The sequence below is a fragment of the Heptranchias perlo genome, unplaced genomic scaffold (genome assembly GCF_035084215.1).
Source record: "Heptranchias perlo isolate sHepPer1 unplaced genomic scaffold, sHepPer1.hap1 HAP1_SCAFFOLD_56, whole genome shotgun sequence".
Classification (NCBI taxonomy): Eukaryota; Metazoa; Chordata; class Chondrichthyes; order Hexanchiformes; family Hexanchidae; genus Heptranchias; species Heptranchias perlo.
This window is the reverse complement of record NW_027139581.1, coordinates 5,032,288-5,052,040: the sequence shown is the minus strand read 5'-3', so window position 1 is coordinate 5,052,040 and position 19,753 is coordinate 5,032,288. Positions and strand designations below refer to the sequence as shown.

The following is a 19,753-nucleotide window of genomic DNA, read 5'->3' as shown; positions in this document are numbered from 1 at the left end:
TGAAATTATTCTTTCTTTACAGGACTCGGGAATACTGAAAGCTGTTCGTGTATAATCAAAGCGAACAACAGCAACGAACACTGAGACGGTGAAATATAGTTACAAACAGATCTGGTCTGACTGTAATTCCAACACTGCATTCAAGTTAAATTTTTAAAAATTATATATATATATATATATGTATATCCAGGGAACGTACCATGTATAATATCATATATTTAATATATACACACAGAATACGTTTATATACATCCATTGATTGTGTAATTAAATTGCACATAGTGCAGAATCTGTTGGTAATTATTCAGTTCCGTTGATTTGTAATTGGAATCAAAAGTTAGAAGAGGCGCTGTAAATTTTGAAATGAATTTACATGTCCAGTTTCTGCGATAGAAATAGATATACGTGTGTGTGTGTGTGTGCGTGTGTGTGTGTGAGTGAGTGAGTGAGAGACACAGACAGACAGATAGAGACAGATATAGAGAGAAATAGAGAGAGAGAGACAGATTTGGAAACAAGTGAACTGTTGCCCACAACACGAATTCTACCCAGCGCTGGGAGTCACGTTCACTGGAACCAAAACAGCTGCATCTCTGATTAATCCAACAATGAATCAAAGATCAGACCTTTAACTAGAACATGTGAACTAATAATCTCACTTTCCTTGTAAAAATTAAAAATCTATCTAACATTAATAAAACAATGTCTACGTTTATTTTTTTGTTTCACACTTTTCAATAGTCTTTAATTTTGCAGTATTAAGGACATTTACAATGTGCAATATGGTAATTCTCATTAGAAAGCAAGGCATTTGAGAATTTAATTCTGAGGGAGACAGTTTTGGAGAAACTGTGTAATCTCCTGCAAAGACAGGTGGATTGCTTCACAATTTACAATCGTTCAATATGAGTAACTTTACCCCACTACCGATAGTAAAGTTAGTATCAGGGGCCCGAGTGATGGGGAGAGCTCACATTAAGTAAAGAACTGCATAGAAACGATATCTGATACCTGAAAATAAAGGCAATAGTTTCCCAAAATTTGTTGAACATCCGATAGAATTGGTACAATAATAATCACTTCCTCTCTCCTTTTGCATTCGATTCAGTGACACCAACTGAATAGGGATTAAAAATGTGGGAGAATCAGACTCCATATACTATCTTTAAACTGAAATTGTTTTGGATTAACTGTATTATCTAGATCGATAACTAGCCAATACAAAGCAAATCTAGTTTTGAGAGGTGAGCACAGAAAATGGATTATTGGTGCTAATTTTTTGATGATCGAAAATCAGATCGTTGAGCTGAGAAAGGAAAAGAGAGGAGGAGCCAAACTACTGCTGAAGGAGGCGGATGATTTCCAGCCCCGGGCTTTAGCTCACGGAGCTCCAGGCAGTTTAAATAGTGGAGCGCTCGGCTTCAGGTCAGCAATCAGGAGGCTGTTCTGGGGAGCAGAGAGTTTGATCAAGAAAGCAAACGATGGCGCTTGGCTTCTACCTCTGTTTACTTCTGTCTTACTTTACCTGTGAGTATTCTTTCCCTTTTCAGCTCAGGGTGGGGGAAATTCCTCTGATTGCACTGTGAAGATTATCTTAGCGAAATTGCAAATACGTCAGGAAAGAACCGATTTATCAGTTCTCCAGCATGACAACAAAATTAAACCTTCAATAATTCGTTCAAGATATTGTACAAAAAGAACGAGAAGATGGATGATTAACCCAGTTCTCGCTTTTAAATATTCTGTTTTACTTTTATGACCATCTTTAATTTTGCCTGTTTTAATGACATCCGATCTTTTCCCCCCACTCTCAGATGTCCAATGCAACATCGTGCTGACACAATCGGATTCCGTTACCGCAAAGCCCACGGAGACTCAGACACTGTCCTGTTCGGTGAGTGGGTTCAATGTCAACAGCTATTACATGGCTTGGGTTAAGCAAGTTCCTGGGAAAGGGCTGGAGTGGTTACTGAGCTATTATACGCCCACATCCACGAATTATTACGCACCCGGAGTTCAAGATCGATTCACCCCTTCCAAAGACAGCACGACCTTTTATCTGAAAATGACTAATTTGAAGACCGAAGACACCGCCATGTATTACTGTGCAGGATACCCACGGGGAGGGGGTCCGGGGCTGGACCTGTACAAAAACAGGAGGAGAAATCCAACCGTTCCAAATATAACCTGACGGTTAGTAATTAAATAAAGTGCAATGTTAATTGCAGTACTTTCAAATAGACGGTATTTCTTCCCAAAGCATCTTGTTTAAGGACAGTTAACTGATCTAAAATATGAACTGTTGTTGTAATAATGAGGAGAAGGGACTCTGCTGGTGTCCAGCACTTCGATGTGTGAGGAATGGAAATTTGAAGTTAATGCTTGTTTCAATATATTCTACCACTGGTCGCTGATGTGCACAGATGTGTTCTCTTTCTCTCACCCTGAGTGAATTTCTAGTCCGGTTGCAGTCCCAATAAGGGTTTTTTGAAAGTGAATTTTGACAGACAGTGCTGAACAGAGAGCGAGTGCAGTATTTGTGCTGGCGTGTGTCATTGTGATAATACAGTGGATCCACAGTGCTTCATATCGACATCTCGTCATACAGTAACACTGAGCGGGATCCTGCTGAAATCTGTGATCACAAAACCATCATGAACAGCAACATTAGTGTCATTCCATATATATCACTGTCAGAAATATCTCCAAGTTTATAAAACCAGCTATAAAGTGTAAATTGAACTGACGAATTTAAATTCCATGCAAAGACTGGTTGTGTGTCTCAACACTAAAACGTGGCTTTTTATAAACATATAACAAGTTATACTGATACAAGCATCACATTAATGCATCCACTGGTGAATCTGAGTCGAGTTTTTTGTAAGCTGTTTGGAATTTAGATCTACATACGAAAGCTATATGTTGGCAGAAGTATTTGACACGGTGTGTATCATGGTGTATACCTGGGTGGCACAGCATTAACTGTCAATACAAAAACCCTTTCAACATTCATGGGGTGAAACTGGGGCAGTGCTCCGGCTGGAATACAACTGCGAATATATTAAAGTAATATTCATGTATTGCTATCTCGCACTGCAGTCCTGGCGAGGATTAAGCAGGACAACTATAAAAAATATTCACGAAATTGTTGGCGATTTGGAAACTTGTTCATCAACTAATGTATGAGATCGCAAATATCAAAGTAATTTATAAACAATCAAATGGAACCATTTGTTACTATATATAATGATTTTTAATATCACATAAATCTATCGTAACATTACCTTGCCTCTGGAATGTCAAAACTTAAAATAATGTAGACTATTTTCTGTACCGAATGCAGAGCCCCTTATTGTGTGACTCAGATGAAGGAATGTAACACAGTGATTACTGGGGCTACTGGGGACAAGGGACCATGGTGACGGTGACTGCAGGTAAGAAACATGCACTAATTTAGTTGCAGTATTTAATTTGTATGTTTAATCTTGTATTTCGTGTTGTTTTAATAGTTAATTATTTCCACAATCCTGTGAAGTTGGTACTGTTTCCTTAGATTTATTGGTATGTAACTTTTGATTGTGCATCTGAGATTTTATAGATCAAAGCAGCTGTATCACTCTTGCATTTCTCCTTGATTATTGTGGGATCTTGTTTATCTGCGAGTATGGGTTATTTGATACCAGAAACCTGATGCTGATCTGTGTTTATTTTTGTTTCTGCAATGTTTAATTTGACAACATCTGGCTAATGCAGTTCTCGGTTATAATGTTGTCCCAAGTGCTTTGGGCTCAGTCCGAGATCATGTACATCGGGCTCCTTTCAGGATATACTGAAATTCTTTATGAGTGTAGAGTACTCGCTCGGCCGTGTAGAAAACTGCTTAAAAATCCACTCCTGACTCCATCATGTGAAAGACACTGTGAAAATCCGCAGAGTCTGTATTGTTTCAGAGAGCTCAGAAAACTACAGAGATTCTAATTGTGCAGAGACAGAGCATAAAATTATTAGAAGCTCGATGCATCATAGTATCATATAGTATGTAGAGCAGAGGAGGAGGCCATTCGGCCCAACGTGCCTCTGCCAGCTCTTTGAAAGAGCTTCCAATCAGTTCCATCCCCCTGTACTTTTCTCAGAGTCCTGTTTTTTCCCTTCAAGTATTTATCCAATTCCCTTTTGAAAGTTACTTTTAAATCTGCTTCCACCGCCCTTTCACTGCATTCCAAATCATTACAACTCACTTCATAATTTAAAACTCATTTCTGTGCCTTTATTTACATAAAACTAATGTATTCATCTATTAGTATAATATTCGATACGTTCATATTGAATATCTGTCACGAAAAGTTTGTTAACATTTCCACAATGCACAAGGTTGTGGGCAGAAGCAGGTTTAAAATTAATATTGGATTTGATTATAATTTAATACAGCATCAGTTAATATCAATGTTAACTTACAATATAATCAATTAAACACAAACCGCCTTCCACAAATGTCCCATACACAACACCGTCAGGAGAAAATGTCAGAGATGGGAGAAAAATAAATCGATTATGTTACAATTAATTTCACAAATCACCGTGTTTCTTACTCAGTTGTGATTGAGCTCCAAAAGGTCTCACTGCAGATTTTAATTAGTTGCTGTATCCTGGTTTGGTCTTGATGATTTTATATATTATATTTAATTAATGAACAATGTGGAGCCTGTGGCTGGATAGATTTCAATTTAAAATAGCTCTTGGTTTATTAAGTACTTACTCTTCAATGGAGGAAGTTTTATTGTCAGTAAACTGTCCAAAAATGTTGGCTCTTTGTATATTATCTCTTTTAGGCAGTGAGACAGGCTTTACTAAAGAATTGTGCAAATTCATAGGCAGAAAGAGATAAACTGTTATAGAAGCCAAACAACATTTTTAAAATGAATGGGGGTAATTTTGATTTTGGCGACAGTGCGAAACGGGTGCTGGGGAGTCGACAGTCCGTTTAACATCTCTCCCGGCTTTTATTTCCAATGACGTTAATCACCAGTTTTACACTGTCCCACCAAGTCAAAATTACCACCAATATATTTCAACCAAAGAACTTTCAGGCTTCACAAGGTTGGAAATAGACAAGAAATAAACTAGGCAGAGTGGGGGAAATTATAAGGTTGGAGGCAGCGATGCGAATATTGCTGGAAATCAAGCAGAATTGTTGAAATGATCTTCGTTTAATTAAATTACATTAGTTCATTAAATTTTAAAAACTACTGACCTCGTAAGGCTGGAAGGAAACTAGAAACAATTTTAAACTTCAAACAGATTTGTTTCACTAAAATGACGTTAATATCAACATTAATTTATTATCAGCACTCTGGAGGTAAAATTCAACTTGTGCGGGGCGTAAAACGGGCGGTAGCGGATGGGCTTTCCGAATTACACAACGCCTGGTTTTCCCTGAATTACGCTCCCGTCGAAGTTAGAAGTTCGAACCTAAAGGCTCGTTTCTCCATTTGCTCCGTTATATTCAGGGTCTCTGATAATTAAACGAAGCGATGTTCTGTTTTACACGGATCCTTGTGTAGTTTCAGTTAAACTTGAATTATACTGAATTCCACATTTCGAAGTTAAAGTGTGCAAGATATAGATTCCCGCCTGGGCGTTAAACAATCCCTGCTCTGTGCACAGAGAGGAAATTTGAGTGGGGAGGATTGCACACCTGCTACAAAACTCTCCCGATTTTACTTCCATTAGTTTAAATAGGAGGAAGATCAGGTGGATTCTGTGAGTGACGTCTATTTTTTCCCGATCAGATTTCCCTCCCCCCCTCCCCCTTCCCCAGATTGTTGTTCAGCGCGAAGCTGAGATTATCCTTAATACCCAGCCAGCGAAGACAAAAATCTACCTTTAGTGTTTTATTGAACAGTTTCTCTGCAGACGAGGCTATAGCACAGATCATTTAAGAAACGGAAGAGCGCTACTTTAGCAAATCGAGGTTCTGCAGCTCATCTGTGTTGGTGATTTGAGACCCGAGCCAGGCGGTAAACAAAGAATACAGAGACCCCGGACTCAGATGTGTTGAGGGCGGCGGGAGAATAGGACAGGGAACAGTTCTGGTCCAAAGGTCCTACCCGCATTTGCAAGGCGTTTCTTGGCTGACATTATTAATAGTTATTATTATTGCTGTTAATAATAATATTATTACTACCACATTATTAGTGATACCTTTATTATTGCTGTTGATATTATTATTTATGTATCTTGAAGTGTTGGGACATTAGGAGTAAACAGTAAATACCGCGAAACTTGGCCCAATATTTGATTACAGCAAGAAAGCAAATGGGAGAAGTTGCTCGATGCATCATGAGAGAGAAAGGGTTCACATTAAGAGGTGACATTATTTCTCTATACACCGTTCATTAGACCATGAGAGAGAAATGGTTCACATTAAGAGGTGACATTATTTCTCTATACACCGTTCATTAGACCATGAGAGAGAAATGGTTCACATTAAGAGGTGACATTATTTCTCTACACACAGTTCTTTAGACCATGAGAGAGAAAGGGGTCACATTAAGAGGTGACATTATTTCTCTGTACACCGTTCTTTAGACCATGAGAGAGAAAGGGTTCACATTAAGAGGTGACATTATTTCTCTGTGCACCGTTCTTTAGACCATGAGAGAGAAAGGGTTCACATTAAGAGGTGACATTATTTCTCTATACACCGTTCTTTAGAGCATGAGAGAGAAAGGGTTCACATTAAGAGGTGACATTATTTCTCTACACACAGTTCTTTGGACCATGAGAGAGAAAGGGTTCACATTAAGAGGTGACATTATTTCTCCATACACCGTTCTTTTGACCATGAGAGAGAAAGGGTTCACATTAAGAGGTGACATTATTTCTCTATACACCGTTCTTTCGACCCTGAGAGAGAAAAGCAATGTCAACGACAGCCAATCGGCAGCTCGTTTCCCCCTGCCCGAGCATCTTTTCGATTTAAGGCAGTGCAAAACGGGGCACCGATTGGCTGTCGCCCATTTTGCACCACAGACAAGGATGAATTGATACTCAATGGGCGGTAGCTCACAACTGGCAGTATTGCACCAGCCTCCCGTTATACTTCAATGGGAGTGAATATAAGGAGGGGCGAGAAACAGGCGGCCGATTCGATACCGCCCCTTTGTCCACTGCCCAAGTCGGATTCATGCCCCGAAATCATACCCACACTGAACAAATTCCTCTTCACTTAAATGGAAAAGAAATTTGGGTGGATTGCAAAATGAGGTGCAATTCGTTATCGTCGATTTTGCGCTACTGCCAAAGAAGAATTTAAATATCTCACTTCTCATCCTGTCCATGAGAACCACCTCCTGCTCCCTCAACCCTATTCCCACCAAACTGCTGACCACCAAACTTCCCTTCCTGGCCCCAATGTTAGCTTATATTGTGAACGATACATGTTTGCTGATATTGTTAACGGTTCCATCTCCTCAGGTATTGTCCCCCTCCCCTTCAAATCTGCCCTCATCACCCCCCCCCCAACTAAAAAAACCCACTCATGACCCTTCTGTCCTTGCAAACTACCGCCCCATCTCTAACCCCGCTTTCCTCTCCAAAGTCCTTGAATGTGTTGTCGTCTCCCTAACCCCTGTCACCATCTTTCCCATAACTCCATTATGGACCCCTCCAATCAGGTTTCCGCCCCTGCCACAGTACTGAAATGACCCTTGACAAAGTTACAAATGACATCCTATGTGACTGTGACCGGAGTAAACTTTCCCTCCTCATCTTTTCCGACCTGTCTGCAGCCTTTGACACGGTTCACCACATCATCCTCTTCCAAAGCCTCTCCTCCGTCATCCAACTGGGTAGGACTGCGCTCGCCTGGTTCAATTCTCAGCTACCCAGTCGTAGCCAGAGAACCATCCGCAATGACTTCTCTTCCCGCTCCGTTATCTCTGGAGTCCCCCAAGGATCTATCCTTGACCCTTCCTATTTCTCATCGACATGCTGCCCCGCGGCGACATCATCTGAAAATACAAAGTCAGATTCCACATGGAAGCTGCCGACACCCAGCTCTACCTCACCACCACCTCCCTCAACCCCTCCACTCTCTCTGATTTGTCACACTGCTTGTCCGACATCCAGTGCTGGATAAGCAAAAATTTCCTCCAACTAAATGTTGGGAGGACAGAAGTCGTTGTCTTTGGTCCCCGCCACTAAACCCGTTCCCTAGCCACTGTCTCCATCCCTCTCCCTGGCCATTCTCTGAGGCTGAACCAGACCGTTCGCAAACTCGGCGTCCTATTTGACCCTGAGATGAGATTCGGACCACATATCTGCTCCATCGCCAAGACCGCCTAATTCCACCTCCGTAACATCACCCATCTCCACCCCTGCCTCAGCTCTTCTGCTGCTGAAACCCTCATCCATGCCTTTATTGCCTCTAGATTTGACTATTCCAATGCTCTCCTGGCCTCCCATCTCCCGCCCTCCATAAACCTGGGCTGATCGAAAACTCTGCTGCCCCGTATCCTAACTCGCACAAAGTCCCGTTCACCCATCACACCTGTACTCGCTGACCTCCATTGGCTGTCGGTCCGGGAACGCCTCGATTTTAAAGTTCACATCCTTGTTTTCAAATCCCTCCATGGCCTCACCCCTCCCTATCTCTGTAACCTCCTCCAGCCGTACAACCCTCCGAGGCCACCAATTCTGGCCTCTTGCGTATCCTCGATTTTAATCGCTCCACCATTGGTGGCCGTGCCATCAGCTGTCTTGGCCCTAAACTCTGTAATCCCCTCCCTAAACCTCGCCGCCTCTCTACCTCTCCCTCTCCTTGAAGAATCTCCTTTAAACCTACCTCTTTGACCAAGCATTTGTTCAGCTGTCCCAATATCTCCTTCTGTGCCTCAGTGACATTTTATGACATTGAAGGGGCTATATAATTGCAAGATGTTTTTGGCGTACAATCGCATTTTTAGAATTATATATTCACACTTTAGATCTGTTTGCACATCCGAACACTTAGTTTCATATCCCTGAGTATACAGTCCCACATTCTGCACACTAATTAAATTATATCTGCCACATGCCCGCCCATTCTCCTATCCTGCCTCTGTCTTCATGAAGACTTTTACATTCCTCCTCGCTGCTTGCCAAATCATGTACTTTTTTGTCGTTAGCAACTTTCGAGATTTTATTCCCTGTCGCCAAGTGTAAACCATGGAATGTATGTAAACAGAAGTGCCCCGAATACTGACACCAGGAGGACTTCACTTTCCAGCCGTTCTCCAATCTGAAGGACACGTTAACCGTTTCTCTGTGTTTCCTGTCCATCAACCAACTTTCCATCCCTGCTGCTCACAGTTCCTCTAAACGTATACGCCTGATTTTTTATCCAGCCCCCTCTTGGCCTCGATGGATATTCAGACTTATATGCCGAGAAATTCGTCAGAGCTGCTCCCGCTCCGCCTGCGAGACTTTGTGGGAAGTGGAGTGGAAACTCCGTTTACAGGGAGTAGCCTGGGGGAATTTCCAGACCTGTGATATTAATATTTTTGCCTGAACTTTATTTGAGAACAGGGAGGGGGTAGAATATGTCCTCGTCATTGGAGTGGCGACAAGGAGTTCGGCGAAGTCAATGATACAATTTCCTTGTACTGAGTCTGGGTGGATGGAGCTTGATGGGCCGAATGGACTTTCCTGTCTCCGGACTTTCGGATGCACCAGACTGGGGTTCGGTGAGCCCATTTCAAGTCAGGCCTCACAATTAGCAGAGGCTCACTTTTCACTGTTGTTTGTGATCCTCAAATGATGCAATTGGTGCAGATTCTGGCGGATATTCAAAACATGAGGGCGTTTCATGTAAATGTGATCGCGGAGTTTCACTTTTGTGTTCAATTTGTTCCTCTTTCACAGCTGAACCGTCTACTCCGACACTCTTCGCCCTGCTATCGTCCTGTGGAGAACCCAATACTGAAGGTTTGGTGACGGTCGGGTGCTTGGCGATGAACTATTCCCCCGAAAAAGCCATCCTTTCCTGGACCAAAAATGACCAACGCATCACTAGTGGATTCATGACCTACCCGTCAGTGTTCAACAAGAAGGGAACCTACACCCTGAGCAGCCAGTTAACGATCCCCGAGTCAGAGATGGAGAGCAGCAAAGTTTACTGCGTGGTTCGGCACAGCGGATCTGCCTGGGAGACAGTGAAGCTGCACTTTCGAGGTTGGTGTGAGCTCGATGGCGACCAAGATGTGAAAAGATAACAGAATTTTCCAATACAGAATTATTTAATTTTTAAATGGTGAAATCACCTTTTTTCCTTGAATTCCCACAATAGGATTGCCTGCGGTCCCTCCAACTGTTATCCTGACGCAAAGTTCACCTCAGGAAATCTTATCCAGCAAACATGTAACGGCCGTGTGTTTAATATCCGAATTCCGACCAAAACCCATCGACGTGCAGTGGCTGAAGGGCGGATTGCCCGTGAAGTCCGGGTTCGTCACCTCTCCTCCCTGTGAAGAGAACGGCAACTTCAGCGTCAGTAGTCGGCTGGAAATCACCTCCAGGGAATGGTTCAACGGTGCGGTATACACCTGCTCCGTCACTCACAAAGCGAGCAAGAGCATCCAGAGCAAAAATATCACCAGTTCTCCTGGTAAGAGGCAAACCGGGAGCTGAGGCCAGATGCATCTAAGTGCCAAATTCTACCGAAATTTACAGTCAGTGTTCCGTGGGGTGGGGGTGAGGGTGTGTGTGGGGGGACTGATAACTTCTTTCACCAATTATTAGGAACATATCATTGATGTTATTGATCGTCTCTGAGTGAGAAGGTCGTGGGTTCAATCCCACTCCTGAGACTTGAGCACAAAATCGAGGCTGACACTCCCAGTCAGGACTGATGGAGCGCTGCACTATGGGAGGGGCCATCTTGTTGAGACGTTAAACCGAGGCCCCGATCTGCCCTCTCAGGTGGACCTTAAAGATCACACAGCAATATTTAGAAGACAAGCAATGGAGTTTTCCCCTGTGTCCTGGCCAATATTTATCCCTCAACCAACATCACTAAAAGAGATTACCCGGTCATTATCACATTGCTGTTGGTGGGAGCTTGCTGTGAGCAAATTGATAGCTCAGTTTCCAACATTTCAACAGTGACCACACGTCAAAAGTAGTTTTTTGTCTGTAAAGCGCTCTGGGACGTCCTGAGGTGATGAAAAGCGCTGGATAAATGCAAGTTCTTTCTTTCTTTATCGAGTATCTGGTTACTTGCTTCCTTCTCCTGGACGGCCTGACTCTCTCTGCCTCTGTTACAGTTCAGTGGGCACTGCAGACGTTCCAGAGCCCCGCCCCAGAAGGGATTCCTCTGCGGCCATGTCATCGGATCAGTCTGCGATCCTGGTCCCAGTTTAGTTCTCAGTGAGCCGACATCCGGCAAGTAGAGCATCAGAGCTGTGCTTCAACACAACTGTTCCAGGGAATGGGGGAATCACTAATGTTCACATTCCTGATTAGTGGCCCGGAAAATCAGGCGCACTGTATAATGAAAGGCTGAGTCCATATCGCCCAAAGTAAAAATGACTTCCCTTGTCTTTAATCAAATAAAGGCTGAACGTTCGCATCACAATTCTCCAGAGAATAGATCGGTTCACATTTATTTTCCTCTCACAGATTGTCCTCCACCCGGTGAACCAGAAGTCACTATTCTGCCACCATCACAAGAACAGGTTTTACTGGAGGCGACGGTGACTTTGACCTGTGTCGTGTCTGATGCTCCGAATGGGGTCAACGTGTCCTGGACCAGAGAACAGCAGCCTTTAAAATCAGAGATTGCCGTCCAACCTGGCGAGGGCTCCGACAGCCTGATCAGCAAAGTAGACATCTCGACACAAGCGTGGCTGAGTGGGGATACGTTCTATTGCGTGGTGAGCCATCAGGATCTTCCAACTCCTAAAAGAGCGTCCATACACAAGGAACGAGGTGAGCAGTGAGGTTGCAGCAACAAGTGCCACATTGTGAATCTTCTCAGTGCGTGTACATGACTTCTATTCATTAAATATATGCATAGTCTATCCCCATGACATAGTTTAGTCCATCCACCACCTTAAACATCCATTCCCTCCACCACCGGCGCACTGTGGTTGCAGTGTGTACCATCTACAGGATACACTGCAGCAACTCGTGCAGGCTTCTTTGGCAGCACCTCCCAAATCCGCGGCCCCTACCAACAGGTGCATGGGAACACCATCACCTCCAAGTTCACCTTAAAATCACAACTCATCCCGATTTGGGCATGTATCGCCATTCCTTCATTGTCCCATTCAAATTTCTGGAACTCCCTCCTAACAGCACTGTGGGAGTACCTTCACTTTACGGACTGTAGCGGGCCAAGCAGAAAGCTCACCATCACTTTCTCAAGGACAACTATGGATGGGCAATAAAAGCCGACCTCACGAGAGGCGCCCACATCCCGGGAATGAATAAACAATAAAGTTGGTAATTGGACAAAATGGAAAGGAAACTCTTTTATTCCAAACGAAACGCTTTTCTCAATCACTCGATCCCCTCTGCAGAGCCTTGATTGGAGGAAACTCTTTTACCCCCACCACGGCAAGTAGCGAAATTGAACTCAATAATCCTGTAAATTCGCTGGCTGACACCGGAGAAACTGAGGGAGTCCAGAACAAGGGGCCATAACCTTAATATTAGAGCTAGGTCGTTCAGGGGTGATGCGAGGGAACATTTCTTCACACAAACGGCAGTGGGAATCTGGAACTCTCTCTCCCAAAAAGCTGGTGAGGCTGGAGGTCAATTGGAAATTTCAAAACTGAGATTAATAGTTTGTTGCTGGATTACGTGCAATCCGGAGCAAATCCACTGCACCACGGGAGACTCGGCTGAACAGCGAGCGAAAGACATGCAGTTGTTATAGGGGGTTCAATAGTCTTACTGAAATTGTACAGGGCTTTGTTGAGACCTCACCTGGAGCATTGCGTGCAGTTTCGGTCTCCTTATCTGAGGAAGGATACACTTGCCTTAGATGCAGTGCAAAGAAGGTTCACTCGATTGATTCCTGGGATGAGAGGGTTGTCCGATGAGGAGAGATTGAGTATAATGGCCTTATACTCTCTGGAGTTTAGAAGAATGAGAGGTGATCTCATTGAAACATACAAGATTCTGAGGGGGCTTGACAGGGTAGATGCTGAGAGGTTGTTTCCTCTGGCTGGAACTAAGTGGCTTAGTCTCAGGATAAGGGGTCGACCATTTAAGACTGAGGTGAGGAGGAATTTCTTCACTCAGAGGGTTGTGAATCTGTGGAATTCTCTACCCCATAGGGATGTGGATGCTGAGTCGTTGAATATATTCAAGGGTGAGATAGACAGATTTTTGGACTCTGGGGGAATTATTGTTAAAAAAAAAATTGTGCTTCCGAAATCATTTGGGCTAAAGGCTGACAAATCCCCAGGGCCTGATAATCTACATCCCAGAGTACTAAAGGAAGTGGCCCTGGAAATAGTGGATGCATTGGTGATCATCTTCCAAAATTCTATGGACTCTGGAACAGTTCCTACAGCTGGAGTGTGGCAAATGTAACCCCACTATTTCAAACAGGAGGGAGAGAGAAAACAGGTAATTACAGACCAGTTAGCCCAACATCAATAGTGGGGAAAATGCTATCGTCTTTATGAAAGATGTGATAACAGAACACTTGGAAGTCATTAACGGGATTGGACAAAGTCAGCATGGGTTTATGAAAGGGAAATCATGCTTAACAAATCTACTGGAGTTTTTTGAGGATGTAACGAGCAGAATAGATAAGGGAGAACCAGTAGATGTGGTGTATTTGGAATTTCAGAAGGCTTTTGATAGGGTCCCACACAAGAGGTTAGTGTGCAAAATTAAAGCACATGGGATTGGGGGGAATATATTGGCATGGATTGAGAATTGTTTGACAGACAGGAAACAGAGAGGAGGAATTAAGGTGTCTTTTTCCGGGTGCCAGGCAGTGACTAGTGAGGTATCGCAGGGAACAGTGCTTGGGCCCCAGCTATTCACAATATATATCAATGATTTGGATGAGGGAACTAAATGTAACATTTCCAAGTTTGCAGACGATACAAAGCTGGGGTGGAATGAGAGCTGTAAGGAGGATGCAAAGAGTGATTTAGACAAGTTGGGTGAGTGGGCAAGAACATGGCGGATGCAGTATAACGTGGAGAAATGTGAGGTTATCCACTTTGGTTGTAAAAACAGAAAGGCAGATTATTATCTGAATGGTGACAGTTTGGGAAAAGGGGAGGTGCAACGAGACCTGGGAGTCCTTGTACACCAGTCGCTGAAAGCAACAAGCAGTTAGGAAGGCGAATGGTATGTTGGCCTTCATTGCAAGAGGATTTGAGTACTGGAGCAGGGATGTCTTACTGCAGTTATACAGAGCCTTGCTGAGACCAAATCTGGAGCACTGTCTGAAGTTTTGGTCTCCTTATTTGAGGAAGGATGTCATTGCCATGGAGGGAGTGCAACGAAGGCTTACCAGACTGATTCCTGGGATGGCAGGACTGACGTATGAGGAGGGATTGGGACGACTAGACCTATATTCACGAGAGTTTAGAAGAATGAGAGGTGATCTCATCGAAACATATAAAATTCTAACAGGACTAGACAGGCTAGATGCAGGGAGGATGTTCACGCTGGCTGGGGAGTCCAGAACCAGGTGTCCCAGTATCAGGATACGGGATATGCCATTTAGAACCGAGATGAGGAGAAATTTCTTCACTCAGAGGGTGGTGAACCTGTGGAATTCTCTACCACAGAAGGCAGTGGAGGCCAAGTCATTAGATGTATTCAAGAAGGAGATAGATATATTTGTTAATGTTAAGGGGATCAAGTGATATGGGGGAAAAGCGGGAACAGGAATAGCCGAATAAGACAGGCTAACGCCTGGAAAAATGTAGCAGCAGGTGAGTTTCCGATACCTGGGACATTCGGACCAGTTGCGGGGCAGGAGGGATCTGTTCAAGATGGACGGGTTGCACCTCAACAGAGCTGGGAAGTTAACTACTGCTATGGGGGAGGGTTTAAACAAATTTGGCAATAGGGTGGGCACCAGGATGAAACATTATAGAGAAGAAGCAAGGTGCACAGAGGACTGGGAGGGAGAAATAGCACTTGAGCAAAGAGTACTTCAGAAATAGAAGGGATCATACAGGGGGAAATTTAGGCAGTCTAAGATGAGCTTGGAGTACATGTGTGTAAATGCACGTAGCGTGGTAAATAAGGTTGGTGAGCTGCAGGCTCAAGTCGCCACATGGGACTTTGATACAGAGGCAATAGCAGAGACATGGTTCAAAGATTGGGGGGAATGGGTACTTATTATTCCTGTCCACACGGTATTCAGGAAAGATAGTGAAGGATGAAAGGAGGAGTGGCAGTATTGATCAATTAAACTATTATAGCACTGGAAAGTGATGATGAAGGTGAGGGGGGGGGGGCGTCAAAGACAAAATCCATTTGGTTAAACTTAAAGAACAATGGAGGAGCTATTACACTACTGGCTGTGTACGACAGGCCACCAGATAATGGGAAAGAGATACAGGAACAAATTTGCAGGCAAATTACGGAAAGATGCAAGAACGATAGATTAGTGATAATGGGGGGACTTCCATTATCCCAATATAGGTTGGGACAGTAACAATGTATCGGGCAAAGAGGGGAAGGAATTCCTGAAATGTGTACAAGAGAACTTTGTTGAACAATGTGTTTCCAACCCAGCGGGGAAGGAAGCAATGCTGGATCTAGTTCTTGGAATGAAGTGGGGCAAGTGAAGCATGATTCAGTGGGGGAGCATTTGGGGAACAGTGATCATAATATCATGAGGTTTAGAATAGTCGTGGAAAAGGACAAGGAACAATCTAATGTGAAAATATTTAACTGGAGGAGGGCTAATTTCAGTGAGTTACAAAGGGATCTTAGTCCTGGTAGATCGGAATCAAAGATTGGTTTGCAAAATAGTAATTGAACAATGGGAGGCCTTCAAGGAGGAAATGGTTCACATCCAGTCCCACGAGGGGGAAAGGAAGGGCATCCAAAGCTCGAGCTCATTTGATGACTAAAGATATAGAGATTACAATGAAACAGAAAAAGGAGGCTTATGACAAATGTAAGGCACATAATACAGTTTAGGACTAAGTTGAATACAGAAAGTACAGAGGAGATTTAAAAAGGAAATAAGAGCGGCAAAGAGAATATGAGAATGGATTAGCGGCCAGCATAAAAGGGAACCCAAAAGTCTTTTATCAAGATGTAAATTGTAAAAGGGCAGTGAAAGGAAGGGTGGGACCGATTAGGGACAAAAAAAGAGATCTTCTTGTGGAGGAAAAGGGCATGGCTGAGGTACTAAATGAATGCACCGCATTGGCCTTCACTAGAGAAAAGGATGCTGCCACTGTAACAGTAAAAGAGGAGTCAGTAGCGATATGGGATAGGATAAAAATAGATAGACGAGGTACTTAAAAGATTGCCAGTACTCAAAGTAGAAAAGTCACCCGGTCCAGATGGGATGCAACCTCGGTCACTGAGGGAAGTAAGGGTGGAAATTACGGAGGCTGTCACCACAATTTCCAATCCTCCTCAGATATGGGGATGGTGCCGGAAGACTGGAGGATTGCAAATGTTACACCCCTGTTCAAAAAGGTAAACCCGGCAGTTACAGACCAGTCAGCCTCATGTCGGTGGTGGGGAAACTTTCAGAGAGAATAATCCGGGACAAAATTAATTGGCACTTGGAAAATTGTCGGCTCGTAAATGAAAGTCAGCAGGGATTTGTTAAAGGAAAATCGTGTTTGATAACTTGATTGAGCTCTTTGATGAAGTAACGGGAAGGGTTAATGAGGGTAATGTGGTTGATGTTGTGACTTTCAAAAGGCATTTGATAAAGTACCACATAATAGACTTGTAAGCGAAATTAAAGCCCCCGGGATTAAAGGGACAGCGGCAGCGTGGATACAAAATTGGCTAATCATAGAATGGTTCCAGCTCAGATGGAAGCCATTCGGCCCATCGTGCCCTTGCCAGCTCTTTATAAGAGCAATCCAGTTAGTCCCATTTCCCCACGCTTGCCCAGTAGCAAAGTATTTGTCCAATTCCTTTATAAAAGCCACGATTGAATCTGCTTCCACCACCCTTGCACTCCGGTCCCAAAACTGGTCCAATTGCCCCAAGACTCTGAAGCCATCCATCCTGCGCCATGTCTGTAGCCACGCATTAACCTGCCTTATCTTCCTATTTCTGCACTCACTAGCGGGTGGCACTGGGAGTAATCCAGAGATTACTACCTTTGCGGTCCTGCTTTTCAACTTCCTCCCTGGCTCCTGAAACACTGACCGCAGGAACTCATCCCCATTTCTTTCCTATGTCGCTAAGGGACAGAAAGCAAAGAGTAGTGTTGAACGGTAGTTTTTCAGACTGGAGGGAAGTATAGAGTGGTGTTCTCCAGGAATCAGCATAAAGACCTCTGCTCTTTTTGATATACATTAATGACATGAACTTGGGTATACTGGGTACAATTACAAAGTTTGCTGATGACACGAAACTCGGAAATGTAAATAATGTGAAGGATAGTAACTAACTTCAGGAGGACATAGACAAACTGATGACATTGGCAGAGACATGGCAGATGTAATTTAACGCAGAGAAGTATGAAGTGATGCATTCTTTGGGAGGAAGAATGAAGAGACACTATATTAACTAAATGGTTGAATTTTAAAGGGAGTGCAGGAACAGAGAGAGCTGGAGTGTACGTACAGAAATCTTTGAAGGTGGCAGGAGAAGTTGAGAATGTTGTTAATAAACCGTATGTGATCCTGGGCTTTTGTAATAGAGGCACAGAGTACAGAAGCAAATAATTTATGCTAAATCTTTATAAATCATTGGTTAGGTTTCAGTTGGAGTATTGTGTTCAATTCTGGGCACCACACTTGAGAAAGGATGTCAAGGCCTCAGAGAGGGTGCAGACGAGATTTACTAGAATGGCACTAGGGATGAGAGACTTCAGTTATTTGGAGACTGGAGAAGCCGGGATTGTTCTCCTTCGAACAGAGAATGTTAAGGGGAGATGTTATGGAGGTGTTCAAAACCATGAAGGGTTTTGATCAGGTAAATAAGGAGAAACTGTTTCCAGTGTCAGAAGGTTTGGTAACCAGAGGACACAGATTTAAAGTGGTTGGCAAAAGAGCCAGAGGCGACATGAGGAAACATTTTTTACGCAGCGAGATGTAATGATCTGAATGTTCTGCCTGAAAGGGTGGTGGAAGCAGATTCAATAGTAACTTTCAAAAGGGAATTGGTTAATACTTGAAGGGAAAAAATTGGACAGCTATCGGGAAAGAGCAGGGTAATAGGAATAATTGGATAGCACTTTCAAAGAGCTGGAATAGGTACGTTGGGCCGAATGGCCTCCTTCTGTGCTGTACCATATTATGATACTGTAATAAAGGGTATTGAGAGATATGGAACCAAGCGGGTAAATGCAGTTGAGACACAGATTAGCCACGTTATAATTGAATGGCGGAACAGACTCGAGGGCCTGAATGGCCTCCTTCTGTTCCTATGTTCCTGAACTGAACGTTAAAAATCCGAACTCTTTTCCATTGTCCTTTCACTGTCCATATCCGAAGGGAGGCTATCACCCCTATGCGATCTTCGCCACGTGTGGCTTTGCTCCGGGACGATGGAGTTGTCCTCTCAAATTATCTACAAGCCACTCAGTTACATTTCTCAAACGATGGCCTTCTCAAGGCACGTAGAGTAGAGGAGAGGAGAGATGTCACCTTAAGTGACTCGTGCACAAAGCAACAAACAGAGTTTTTAAAATTAGGCAAGGGAACGATATCTCCGAGTGCAAAGTGAATCTTCACAATCTAAAGCTGCGCTTTATTCCCTCTATGAACGCCTTTCACATATTAATATCCAAACATTTTGTTCTGCAGATCCAAATCCACATGAACCGTCTGTGTTTGTCCTCCTCCCGTTAGCAGAAGAAATCTCCGCTCAGCGGTCTATGACCCTCACCTGCTTAGTGAGAGGTTTCTCTCCCAGAGAGATCTTTGTCAAGTGGACCGTTAATAACAAGACGCTGAATTCCAGCGGCTACAAGAACACTGAGGTGATGGCGGAGAACGACAGTAGCTCCTTCTTCATGTACAGCATGTTATCCATTAAGACGGAGGATTGGACCAGCGGTGCTTCTTACTCCTGTGTGGTCGGACATGAAGCCATTCCCTTGAAGATAATGAGCAGAACGGTTAATAAATCGAGCGGTAAACCGAGTTTTGTGAACATTTCCCTTGTACTGATGGACACCGTGAATTCTTGTCAATGAGATTATCTCATTTCCATTCCTTAATTAAAAGCAAATAAAGACCCTTTTTCTGGTAACGAGTCAAATGTATGGGAATTGAATTATTTTTGTTGGTCGGGAGCAGGATATGTTCCCTTTGGAGCCCCAATGCGCCAACATTCCGTTGGAACGCAAGAACAGGAGGAGGCCATTCAGCCCTTCGAGCCTGTTCCCCCATTCATTGAGATCATGGCTGATCTGTATCCGAACTCCATCCACCCGCCTTGGCTCCAGATCCCTTAATACCCTTGGTCAGCAAAAATAAATCAGCTTTAAAATTATTAATTGAGCATCGACTGCTTTTTGTGGGAGAGAGTTCCACACTTCTCCCACCCGGTGTGTGAAGAAATGTTTCCGAACTTCTCTCCT

At 43.6% G+C, this 19,753-nt stretch overlaps 1 gene segment (V, D, J or C); it reads left to right on the top strand.

Moving 5' to 3' along the window:
* The first annotated feature begins 1,423 nt into the window (after positions 1 to 1,423).
* Positions 1,424 to 19,412, top strand: LOC137315725 (Ig heavy chain C region-like). The segment is given in 7 exon segments: positions 1,424 to 1,527; positions 1,815 to 2,136; positions 3,385 to 3,434; positions 9,904 to 10,212; positions 10,328 to 10,645; positions 11,659 to 11,967; positions 18,975 to 19,412. Coding segments are annotated over 7 exon segments (1,746 nt in total).
* The last annotated feature ends 341 nt before the right edge of the window (positions 19,413 to 19,753 follow it).